The 12,214-nt window shown below is 40.9% G+C and overlaps 4 protein-coding genes across 4 annotated transcripts in view; 2 read left to right on the plus strand and 2 right to left on the minus strand.

Moving 5' to 3' along the window:
- Positions 1 to 12,214, minus strand: part of LOC126942223 (zinc finger protein 724) — a 715,842-nt gene that overhangs the window by 662,679 nt on the left and 40,949 nt on the right. The window lies entirely within an intron of this gene.
- Positions 1 to 12,214, minus strand: part of ZNF91 (zinc finger protein 91) — a 227,612-nt gene that overhangs the window by 174,447 nt on the left and 40,951 nt on the right. The gene's annotated exons all lie outside the window — the stretch shown is intronic.
- The window catches only part of LOC126942233 (zinc finger protein 675), a 328,161-nt gene that overhangs the window by 74,774 nt on the left and 241,173 nt on the right, over positions 1 to 12,214 (plus strand). The gene's annotated exons all lie outside the window — the stretch shown is intronic.
- Positions 9,297 to 9,776, plus strand: LOC126942376 (non-histone chromosomal protein HMG-17-like). Its single transcript, XM_050769881.1, has one exon. It carries the CDS (start codon positions 9,388 to 9,390, stop codon positions 9,658 to 9,660), a length of 273 nt encoding a protein of 90 aa, XP_050625838.1. The 5' UTR covers positions 9,297 to 9,387; the 3' UTR covers positions 9,661 to 9,776.

Consider the following 12,214-nt stretch of genomic DNA (forward strand, 5'->3'; position numbering starts at 1 on the left):
ATAGCTGTTAATTAACAACCTGGTGTATGCCAGGCACTGTACAACATAGGTGCCCTGGTAATAAATGACTGGTAATAAATGTAGTCAGAAGAACACTGTGGCTCAGGCCCGTAATCCCAGCACTTTGGGAGGCTGAGGCGGGTGAATAAACTGAGATCACGAGTTTGAGGCCAGCCTTACCAACATGGTGAAACCTCATCTCTACTAAAAGTACAAATTAACCGGGCGTGGTGTCACATGCCTATAATCACACCTATTTTGGGAGACTGAGGCAGGAGAATTCCTAGAACCCAGGAGGTGGAGCTTGCAGTGAGCTGAGATTGCGCCATTGCACTCACCCACTCACTCACTCAATCAATCAGTCAATGTAGTTGCCCTTCATCAGGGATCCTCAACACCGGGGCACAGACTGATACTAGTCTGTGGCCTGTTACAAACCAGGCTGCACAGCAGGAGGTGAATGGTGGGTGAGTGAGGCTTCGACGTTATTCACAGCCACTCCCCATCACTTGCATTACAGATCAGCGGCAGCATTAGATTATCATAGGAGGGCAAACACTATTGTGACCTGCGCATGTGAGAGATGTAGGTCGCACACTATTTCTGAGAATCTAATGCCTTAAGGTCTGTCACTGCCCCTCATCACCCCAGTTGGGAACATTTTAGTTGCGGGAAAATAATCCCAGGGCTCTCACTGATTCTACATTATGGTGAGTTGTTGAATTATTTCATTATGTATTACAATGTAATCATATTAGCAACAAAGTGGACAGTAAGTGTAATGCGCTTGACTCATCCCAAATGAAAACCATCCCGCCACACGTGCGGAAAAATTGTCTTCCGCAAAACCAGACCCTGGTGTCAAAAAGATTGGAAGCCACTGTCCTACACTGTATAGTGCCTGCGGGTAGCCAAACATTTCTCAGTGGGGTTAATTAGATAGAACTTTTAAAAGCTGTATTTGTCTTTCGATAGCTTGCTTTGTATTCTTCTCTTTTTTCCCTTTTCTCAGAGACAATGGGGTAGGATTATATATTGGATATTTCTGGTGGTTTAATTACTTTAAGATATTCCGTATTCATTTTGGTGTACCTTCTTGGACTAAGTTATTTTCACCCTGGTTTTTTGAAAGCATTCAGCAAAGATTTCACATTTCTACTCAGAGCAAAACTATTAGGGTCGGGTGGATATATTGACACCTGTTATAGCTGCTTTATGATCGACCCAAGGGCTGGCAATAAATGAAGCTCAGAATCCACAGTTCCTAACTACCGCTTAGCCCCATGGAACAGCTGCTTTATAGAGTCAGCTTGATCTCAAAACTATGTAGCTTTAAATGTATACTGCTTATTTACCTCTGTGTATGTGTGTTGTTATTTTTAATAAAGAAGACCATATATTTTTTTTCAAAATAAATTCGGTTGATTTTGAAGGTATAAGGGAATTTAAAATGAAACTTTAGCCTTTGGTGGCATTACCATTGATAAATATGATGACAGGCATCTTGTCAGTAGCTTTTCTACCTCATGGGTTTGTTGTAAGGATAATATAACTGTTCCAGAAACTCAAAACCTACATATGGAATAAAGTGGCATATTTTGAGATCAGGAAGCTTTGTGGGTGTCCACTGTGGATTTCCTTTCCAGAATGATAAATTTTTTACTGTCTTGCTTTGGGAAAGGGTGCTACTGGCATTTAGCGTACAGACACTAGAAATGCTGCTCCACATATTACAATGCATAGGACAGCCCCAAATGTCAGGAGAGCTGAAGACAACGAAGCCTGCTTGAAGGTATAGTAGTGGCCTTTATTGCATCCACAAGCACACTGGGTGCATTCCCTGTACTGCATGTGCTATATTTAGAAATCTGAAATTCCATAAAGTAGGTAAGCTTTTATCTGCCTCTAAGGTGCCATGGTTGGCAGGGTCAAAGTTTTACAAGAAGCTTGGGATTGAGGAAAACATGAAGTGCTGTTGAATGTATTTGAAAACTCCATAGTAAATAAGAGTTCTAGAACTCATCAGCTTCTACAACAAATGAGATGCATTGGCTCTGTAAAGCTGTTTTGGTAGGTGGCTCAGTTTTCCCAGTCACCGCCTCAGTTATTGAGGAAATTCGCTGTGATGCTGTCATCTGCCAGTCTTCCTCATGCTTTCAGTTATGTGGAGCGTATCTTTTAAAAAAATTCTTTGAATCAGCTCTTATTTGCTTGACAGTTAATGTTTTTGCATTCATAGTCTCTCTTATTTTAATTTCTCAAGTTTTTGCAAAATTCTTACATAACTATCTGCCCTTTTCATAGAGCAGTGTTTGTGAGCCAGGTCTTCTATCCATACATGTCCTCTTGAGAGGGTGGATGTCAGCCAGCTGCTATGGCTGAGAGGGATGGGGATAATACAGGGATGCAATAAAAGAGAGGGTGATAATTTTTATGTTCTGGGATCCCAGGCCTCAGACCAGAACTGTCTAGTATAATGAAAGGAGTGCTCTTTTAGCCAACCAGTGCCACTGGTCTGAACTTTGTCCTGCCCTCCCATGTTCCACCCTATTACACAAGCAGGAGGTATGCAAGGGAGAAGGCAGGAAGATGAGGAGACTGAATTCCAGAAAAGAAAGGGCTGCCTGCAGTAAGCAGACAGTTGCCCCCAAAGTGCTGTGGGCTCCCTCTTACCTTAGAGACATGTGCAACACTTGAGAATAGTTGTTTTATAATTCTTTTTTTTTTTTTTTTTTTGAGATGGAGTCTCGCTCTGTCGCCCAGGCTGGAGTGTGGCGTGACTTCAGCTCACTGCAAGCTCCGCCTCCCGGGTTCACGCCATTCTCCTGCCTCAGCCTACCTAGTAGCTGGGACTACAGGCGCCCGCCACTACACCCGGCTAATTTTTTGTATTTTCAGTAGAGACAAGGTTTCGCCACGTTAGCCAGGATGGTCTCAATCTGACCTCGTGATCCGCCCATCTCGGCCTCCCAAAGTGCTGGGATTACAGGTGTGAGCCGTACCCTGCCTAAAATTCTTAAATCAGTGGACAGATTGTAAGCATCCCATTGGTGCCAGTGGCCAGGTACCCAACGCCTGTTCTCTGCAGCAACCTTTGCAATCTTATACGTGGGAGTGAGTTCTGTTCCTGCAGAATGCCCTGTGCATTTTCTGACCTGTCCTCTAACCTACAAACTGGCAACTCCAGCTCTATATTTTCACTTATGACTTATCTGAAGTTGTAACCTTTTGTCATCCTGATCACTGTACGATTCCCTCATCCTGCAAGTACTTGTAAAGATGAAAGTAATCTCCATCTCCTCTGGAAGGTGATTGCCAGGCACACAACCTACTAAGCCAGGAACATTACTACTGGCTGTCCTAATGCATGTCTCTCTCACTCCCATGTCCATCAGTCACCAGGCTCTCCCCAAAACCATGCTTCAGTCACTGACATGGGCTGTTTAATCACTCCTGACCTAAGGACCTCATTGAGTCATAAACACCTCTTAATTTTCTGCCACCAGTTTATCCCTACTGCTGTTAATTTTCTACCCTGCTGCCAGAGGCATTATCCTCAAAACCTAAAGCTGCTCTCATTGTTTGCCTGCCTAATAACATCTTTTGGCTCCTTGTTGTCTACAAAAAGAAAAATCCAAACTCCTTGACTTGTTTTACAAAGACCCTCATCTGCTTCCAAACCAAATTGCTAGTCTTGGCTCTTGTCTCTATCTTCCACATCACTGCCACACTGAATAATTCTTTACTGCCTCTGCTGCTGCATAGGTTCTTTTTGTTGTGTCTCCATCCCCTTCCCCCAGCAAAGAACATTTATTCTTCTGTTGAGACCCATCTCAAACACTACCTTTTCTAGAAAGAATTAGGCCTTCTGTTCCTAATAACTTTTACCCCCATGTGTCAAGTCTGTCTGCTGCAATTTATCTGTTAACATGTTTCTCCCACCTCAATACTATTTTTTCTATCTCTTGTACCTAGTACAATTGCATTGCATGGTTGGTGCTCACTGACTATTGCATGTTGATTTCTTTCTTTTTTTTTTTTTTTGAGAGATTTTTTTGACAGATTTCTTGTAGATGACCTGTCACCCAGGATGGAGTACAGTGGTGCAATCTTGGCACACAGCAACCTCCGCCTCCCAGATTCAAGCAATTCTCCTGCCTCAGCCTCCTGAGTAGCTGGGATTACAGACACCCACCACCACATTTGGCTAATTTTTGTATTTTTAGTATAGACAGGGTTTCGCCATGTTGGTCAGGCTGGTCTCGAACTTCTGACCTCAGGTGATTGGCCTCCCTCAGCCTCCCAAAGTACTGGGATTACAGGCATAAGCCACCGGGCTTAAACTTGCATGTTGATTTCTAATATAAACATGAGATTTTTTTAAGATCTTGGAGAAGAACCACATGTAAATTGAAAACTAAGGCCTTTCACTACACATTCAGTAAAGGAAGTGGACATAAACTAACAACTTTGGCATATCTGTCATGTAGTCATTTGCAGCTACATGAAAAAGATTTAGGTGCTTTGGTGGGAAAGAATGTTAAATTACAGAAATTCTAAAATAAAAGTTGGCTTATCTTAAAGAGAAAAGAAAATGCTTCTTAATGCCTGGTTGCACTAAAAGCTGTCATACTGTGGCCTTTAATAATTCTAAACATTATTAGTGGATTTTGGTTTGAACTTTAAATTCAATAGGAAAAATAAATGCACAGATAAAAGACCCAGAACATTTCAGAGCTTCAGTGTGTGAACTCATTTTCTCTACTTATTTAGAGTTTTGTTTCACTAGTGGTATGAGTTAATAGAAGTGTTTGTTTATATATAATTTAACTTCCCTTCATTCCATTACTTCTTGGTTTTAAAATTCATTCAAAACCAGAAACCGGCAGGGTATAAATCTTGCTTGATGTGTGTATGTGCAATGCACCCACTTGATAATAATTGATTATATATCACACTCACAAAAAGAACCATTTTTACTGTTTCGGGGGAAGTTATTTTACCCTGGTACTTTATTGTTAAAAACAACAACAAAGCACTTCTCTAAATACACACAGTCAAAATTTTAACTTTCTTTTAATAGAGGTACATATATTTTTATAAATAAAAGAGATACCCAGAAGATAAGGTGGGTATTCTGAAACACAAGGTGAACCATTGACCATTCTTTTCTTTTCAAAGATTAAATTTTTAACAAAGAAAATGCTAGCATTGTGAGTGAAAAATTCTTAGTATCTTTTATACAAGATGAAAGCCTGATTGATTAAGGATACATTACTAACTGTAAATGTCGATTAATAAGTGCTTGTGTGATAACTAGAATTTAGATTCATACCTGGCAGATACATTTAGATATAATATTCTAACTTAGTTTTATTTCTGAAGAGGCTTCTATATTTTCCTCTGTGATACAGAAAATAGATTTTTTAGGCTATTTTATCTTTCACTTTAGAGCTTTTAATTGTTGGTTCAGTGGATTGTTTTATAATGCTTTAACATCTCAAACAGGTTTTCTGTAATTTGGTCAGTTAAATCTATATGTATTTGGTTAAAACACTCAACTTAAAAGTTGTAAACCAAGAGTAACTTAAAGGAGGCTTAACTTGTGTTTCTCTGGATTTGATTTGTATTTAAATCATAAAAATAAGTTTTCCAAGGGCCATTTTTGTGTTCAAAAGCTTATTAAGGTTTTACAATTTATTTTTTCTAAGTACAGTTCTGTATCAGATTTAGCCTCTTTTTAAAAGAGACAGTTTTTCACTATCACATTTACCATTCCCATGATTTTTTTTACATTTACACATTTTTATTTATTCCATAAATATCCAATTATCTGCTTGTGAAGATTGTGTCTTTACAACCAAGCTTACTTGTATTGCAAAGATAGACAGTTGCTAATATCAGAGAGTATATATCACATTGAAAGAGACTCATTCAGCCATGAAAAGCTCACTTATATCAGTGTTAACTGCTCAAAGTCAAGTATGACAAGAACTTATGAAGTAAAGTTTGGCCTTTGGGTATGGGAGAGGAATGGAGGATGTCGGGATGCAGGTCAAGGAAGGCATCCTGTGGAAGTGATATTTGAACTAATATCTGAAGAATGGTGACAGGAAGAAAAACAATCCTTCAGAGAACAGCAGGTACAGAAGCTGAGGTTGAAAAGGTGGATGTGTCCAGGGAAGTGGGAGAAGTACAGTGTGTTTGGAAGAAGAAAAGACACTGAATGAGGGGAATGGCAGGAATGATGAAGTAGGCGGGGGCTAGAGTAGGCTTGTAAGAGCTCTGGAAAGCTGTAAAAAGTGTTGGGTCCAGAAGTACCATGGTGAGATTTGAATGTTATGGACTATTTTTACCCGTAGTAGTAAATCGACCTGGTAGAAGGAAATAATGATTGGCCTTCTGTTTGGAAGAAGATCAGTTAGAAGGCTGGTTTATGAAAAATTGGAAAAGCACTGGTGGCCTGAAGCATAGGGACAGTAGAGATGGGACCTCAGATGGATCTGATAGAGGTTTAAGAGGTAGGAGAGGCTTGCTGGTGGGATGGTGTGGGGAAGGGATAGATAACTTTCTGATCTTGGATTTTATAGCTGGGTGGATTGTGGTGCCTTACTGAGATTGGAATGCTGGATTAAGCAATGTATATGAACTGGGCATGTTCTCTACCCTTTAAAGAGTTATGTATATGTTTTCCATGTTTTTAGCTATTTCTCCACTTGTAATGTGTTCGAGTTGGTTAAAAATTAAGTACCTGGCATGGATGAAGCATGAAAAATACTATGTAACTGATAAACCAATGTTATGTTCTCACCTACAAAAATAATTAAATGGCTTTCTCTTATTCTTTTACTGCTTTCCTTTTAATTTACTGATACTAAAATGCAAAGGACAGATTTCTTGTAGATGACCTGACCTTTTCAATGATTTTCAGATGAGATTTACACCTACATGTTAAGAGTGTTGAAGTTTGTGTTTGACGTAGTGATGCTTTATCGGTTTGACTTTTAAGCATAGGATTCATGAGAAGAGACTCTGGGTAGGAACCAAGCTAGGACTTTCACAATGGCTTAAGCCCATCAGAGCAGTTCAGATGCTAATTAAGAGCATCAGAATTCCTTTCATGGACTTATTTTTCATGTAATTTCTTAATTGAAACCCCGTGAAGAACATAAGTGGTCTTGTGATACCTTAATGTTATATCAATATTTTGCTTCACCTGTAATCTGTGAAAATAAAGTTTATTTAGTAAACAGAAGTTGCTGTTTATCTATTGTATGGTAGGATCTTCGCTAGATCTGTCAGTGCCCAAGAAAAAGATTTATTTTACCCCTTTCACAAAGAGTGAACCATTTCCACAGAGTATTCATCTAGCCAGCATTTAAATACTTCTGGTGATGACAGACCTGCTACCTACCCCTAGGCAGTCCTTGGGTTTCTACTATATTAATTCACTTTTTTCATGGCAAACAAAGTATTTTTGAAACAAAATAGATAGGGATGTGTTTTCTGCTGAGTTGGTACACACTAGAAGCCGGAGTGCAGATATGCTGTTCTGTGCTTTATGCAACTCAGGGAGACAGTGTGCAATGCGACCCCAAGAGAGTTCCATCAGGGCATGCTTCGACTACTCAGTGAGTGGCCATCTCCTACATTAAGATTTCTGCTCCTGAGAAAAAAATATCAGTCTCACTTGGATGCACAGCCATCCTCTTCTGTGTGAGTTGGGCCACCATATTCTAAGACAATCTTATATGAGAGTCTTATAAGGACTCTAAGTTCGGGTAATGCTTGTCTCTGATGTCATCCACATGACTCACCAAAATCTCACTGGGCTCAAAAGATGACTCCCTCTTATGGTATCAGTCCTGACAGATGTAACCTGAACATCTCTTTGGGCCCCAGGTAACATGATTTTTCGTCTCTTGCTCGGGAGCATAGACATTTCTGCATCACCGCAACATAAATTTGGTTAGGACAGACACCACGCTTTATTCCATTTATGTATAGGATAAGATAAACTGAATAGAAAGGAATAAAACATTAAAAAGCCCTCCCCACTTCTTACTTTTTAAAATTAAAATAGTTGCTGGGTGCGGTGGCTCACACCTGTAATTCCAGCACTTTGGGAGGCCGAAGCAGGTGGATCACCTGAGGTAAGGAGTTTCTGACCAGCCTGGCCAACTTGGTGAAACCCCGTCTCTACTAAAAATACGAAAAACTAGCTGGGCATGGTGGCACATGCCTGTAATCCCAGCTACTCAGGAGGATGAAGCAGGAGAATCGCTTGAACCCAGGAGGCGGAGGTTGTAGTGATTCGAGATTGCGCCATTGTACTCCAGTCTGGGCTACAAGAGCAAAGCTCCATCTCAAAAATAAATAAATAAATAAATAAATAAATAAATAATAAAATTCATATAGTTTGGTGAAGAGATGCTGAGAAGAATACTTCTAAGACTAAGCTTACGTACGTGTTTGGAAAATGCCAACAGAAGGGAGTCCCAAAGAAATCAAAGGCCCCTAAAATACCCTCTCAAGAATGCTGGTGATTCGGCAAAGGTAAGCACTGGGCTAATCAGTGAAAATCAAAATTTGATAAGGATGGACACCCATTATCGGGAAACAGGAAGAGGGGCAAGACCTCCAGCGCTCAGAAAAATCCATGGAGGAACACCAATTCCCAGACTTGGGAAATGACTTTCCCTCCTAGTCAGGACCAGAAATAGCAACCATAACCTCTTTTCAGCCACCTCTGGCAGCACAGGGCTGGACCTCGGAGTCATAACAGACATGGTGCTTAAAGAGCAAGATGGGGTCCAGCTATTTTCTATTGGAATCTATGGCCTATTACCCAGAGGAACATTTGGATTGATTATCAGAAGGTCTTATAGTACACGTAAAGGAATTCAAATTTTCCCTGGAGTCATAGATTCACACTATTTAGGAGAAATTAAATTATGGCACAGGTGTCAGGGGTCCACACCATCTCTAAAGGAACTTGCCTTGCTCAGATTATTCTTATTCCTTACCTTCAAGGTAATGCTCAACAGAAGACCTGTGGGGCCTCGGGATTCGGCCACTCAGGGATGAAAGTTTTTTGGAGTACTCCAGTGTCATGTCATAGACCATACTTTGAAGTAACAATTAATGGAGTTATGTTTATGAGAATTATTGATATAGTGGCTGATCAAACTATAACAGCTAAAAAACAGTGGCCTTCAGATTGGGCCTCTCCTGCCTCATATTCTATCATGGGTGTTGGAGGGTATCAACAGCCATTAAAAAGTAGCCATATTCTGAAGAAGAGGCGAGAACGACCCCCAGACCGACCAAAGCCCGCGCGCCGCTGCATCCGGCGTCCAGCACCTACGTCCTGCTGCCGTCGCCACCATGCCCAAGAGAAAAGCTGAAGGGGATGCTAAAGGAGATAAAGCCAAGGTGAAGGACGAACCACAGAGAAGATCCGCGAGGTTGTCTGCTAAACCTGCTCCTCCAAAGCCAGAGCCCAGGCCCAAAAAGGCCCCTGCAAAGAAGGGAGAGACGGTACCCAAAGGGAAAAAGGGAAAAGCTGATGCTGGCAAGGAGAGGAATAACCCTGCAGAAAACGGAGATGCCAAAACAGACCAGGCACAGAAAGCTGAAGGTGCTGGAGATGCCAAGTGAAGTGTGTGCATTTTTGATAACTGTGTACTTCTGGTGACTGTACAGTTTGAAATACTATTTTTAATCAAGTTTTATAAAAAAGCAGAATTTTGTTGTTTTTTTTTTAAAAAAAAGTAGGCATATTCATCCACTTTTGGACCCAGAAGGCAAGATCACCCATGTTAAGCCCTTTATCTGAAGAGATTCCATTTTCTCTGTGGGGATGAGATGCCCTAGAACACTGGGGCTTAAACCTCTCTGTCCTGCCGCCTTTTTGGTAGGGCCACTGCTCCTTTGAAAATTATCAAACACCAAGTGGAAAACTACTAGCCCAGTATGAGCGGGTAAGTGGCCCATTAAGAAGGAAAAATTGCAACACATCCAATGTCTTGTACAAGAACTAGACGCTGGCCACATTGAGCCTAGGACTAGTCCCTGGAACACTCCTATTTTAACATTCTTAAAAGGTCAGGAAAGTGGAGGTTATTGTATGACCTCTGTGCTATTAATGCTGTAATGTTTCCTATGGGGCCTTTGCAACCAGGATTACCTTCTCTGGTTATGATCCCCAAAGACTGGCCTCTTATTGTAATTGATCTAAAGGATTTTTTTTTTAAACCATACCCTTGCATCCTGAGGATCGAGAAAATTTTGCTTTTATTGTTTCCACTTATAATACTCTGCAACCAGTTTAATGTTATCAATGGACAGTTCTACCCCAGGGGATCATGAATAGCCCTACTATATGTCAGCTTTATGTACATGAAGACTTACTTCCTGTGCATCAATCCTTCCCCTAGGCAAATATTTTCCACTATATGGATGATATTTTGATAGCTGCTCAGCATCAGTCATTACTGCATCAACTTCATGCAATGGTAGTACAGCATATGTTACAATATGGTCTCGTTATTGCACAAGAAAAAGTCCAGCTGATGGTTCTGTGGCTCTATATAGGAAGTCTTATTTTATCTACTACGCTCAGGCCACAACTTACGAAAATAATTCTTCCACAGCACTTAACCCTTAATACATGACAGCGAGTCCTACGAAAGATTAGTTGGATACGTCCCTATTTAGGTATTCCTGCAAATTACTTGACTAATCTTTTCGACACCCTGAAAGGTGACTCTGCTTTAAATTCACTGCAAGACCTCTCTTGGCTAGCACAGGCAAAGCTTATGGCTGTGGAGCAAGTCTTGGCCCAATGGTGCATATTGGGTTTAGATCCTGACAGACAGGCAGAAAAAAATCAAAATCTTTTGATTTTTAATACCCCTCAAAGCCCTACAGGAATGCTTGGGCAAGTTGGAACAAATGTTTCTCCTTTGGAGTGGCTTTATCTGTCTTGTAACCCCCTCAAAACACCTAAAAAAGACCACAGATTTAATAGCTTCTCATAAAGGGATGCCAACATTGCATCCAATTGTCAGGATATGACCCTGCTACTCTTTTCTTACTTTTAAGCAAGGGACAGTTTCATACTCTCTTAGCCTGTGATCTTGATTGACAAGTTGCAATGACCAACTTTATTGGTAATATCAGTTTCTATTTACCAGCCTCTAAGCTCCTGAACTTTTTACAAACTGTGCCTGTTAAATTTGCATCTATTGTTGTCTCTGAGCCCTTGCTTCACGCCACTACTGTCTTTACAGATGGTTCAAGAAAAATGGGAAAGTCAGCTATAGTGTGGCAAGATGCCATGCAAAATTGGCAGCACAAAATCCAGGAACACTTCAAAACTACACAACAGGCTGAGTTAGGTGCCCTAATATTGGTCTTACAAACTTTTCCTTACCAAGACATGAACATAATTAGTGATTCTGCTTATGCAGTGTATAGTATTACTCATTTAGATCTCGCACATTTAAAAGGCATTACTAAAGAACCCCTACTAACCCTGTTTCTCACAACACATGAGCTCCTTTGTCCCCATTGTCACCTTTTTATATCACACATATTCGCTCTCATTCTGGGCTACCTGGTCCCTTGTCAGAAGGGAACACTCAAGCTGATGCTCTGGTACAAACACAGATGAGGTTGGAGACTCTCCTGCATTTTTGTAAGCTCAAGCTGATCATTCCTTCTTTCAACAGAATGCTCACAGTCTTTTTTTTTTTTTGAGACGGAGTTTCACTCTTGTTGCCCAGGCTGAACTGCAGTGGTACGATCTCAGCTCACTGCAACCTCCACCTCCCAGGTTCAAGCGATTCCCCTGTGTCAGCCTCTCGAGTAGCTGCGATTACAGGCTCATGCCATCATGCCCAGCTAATTTTTGTATTTTTAATAGAGACGGGGTTTCATTATATTGGTCAGGCTGGTCTCGAACTCCTGACTTCAGGTGATCCACCCACCTTAGCTTCCCAAAGTGTTGGGATTACAGGTGTGAGCCGCTGTGCCCAGCCTGCTCACAGTCTTAAACAACAGTTTCATTTAATGCTCGATCAAGCTTGCATGATTATTAAAACTTGTCCTGATTGCCAACAGCATTCTCTGTCCCTTTTATCACTGGGACTTGGTGCCAGCCCATGAGGTCTGGTACCTAATGCTACCTGGCAAACTGTTATTACTCAGC

This window comes from Macaca thibetana, chromosome 19, assembly GCF_024542745.1.
Source record: "Macaca thibetana thibetana isolate TM-01 chromosome 19, ASM2454274v1, whole genome shotgun sequence".
In the NCBI taxonomy this organism is placed as follows: domain Eukaryota; kingdom Metazoa; phylum Chordata; class Mammalia; order Primates; family Cercopithecidae; genus Macaca; species Macaca thibetana.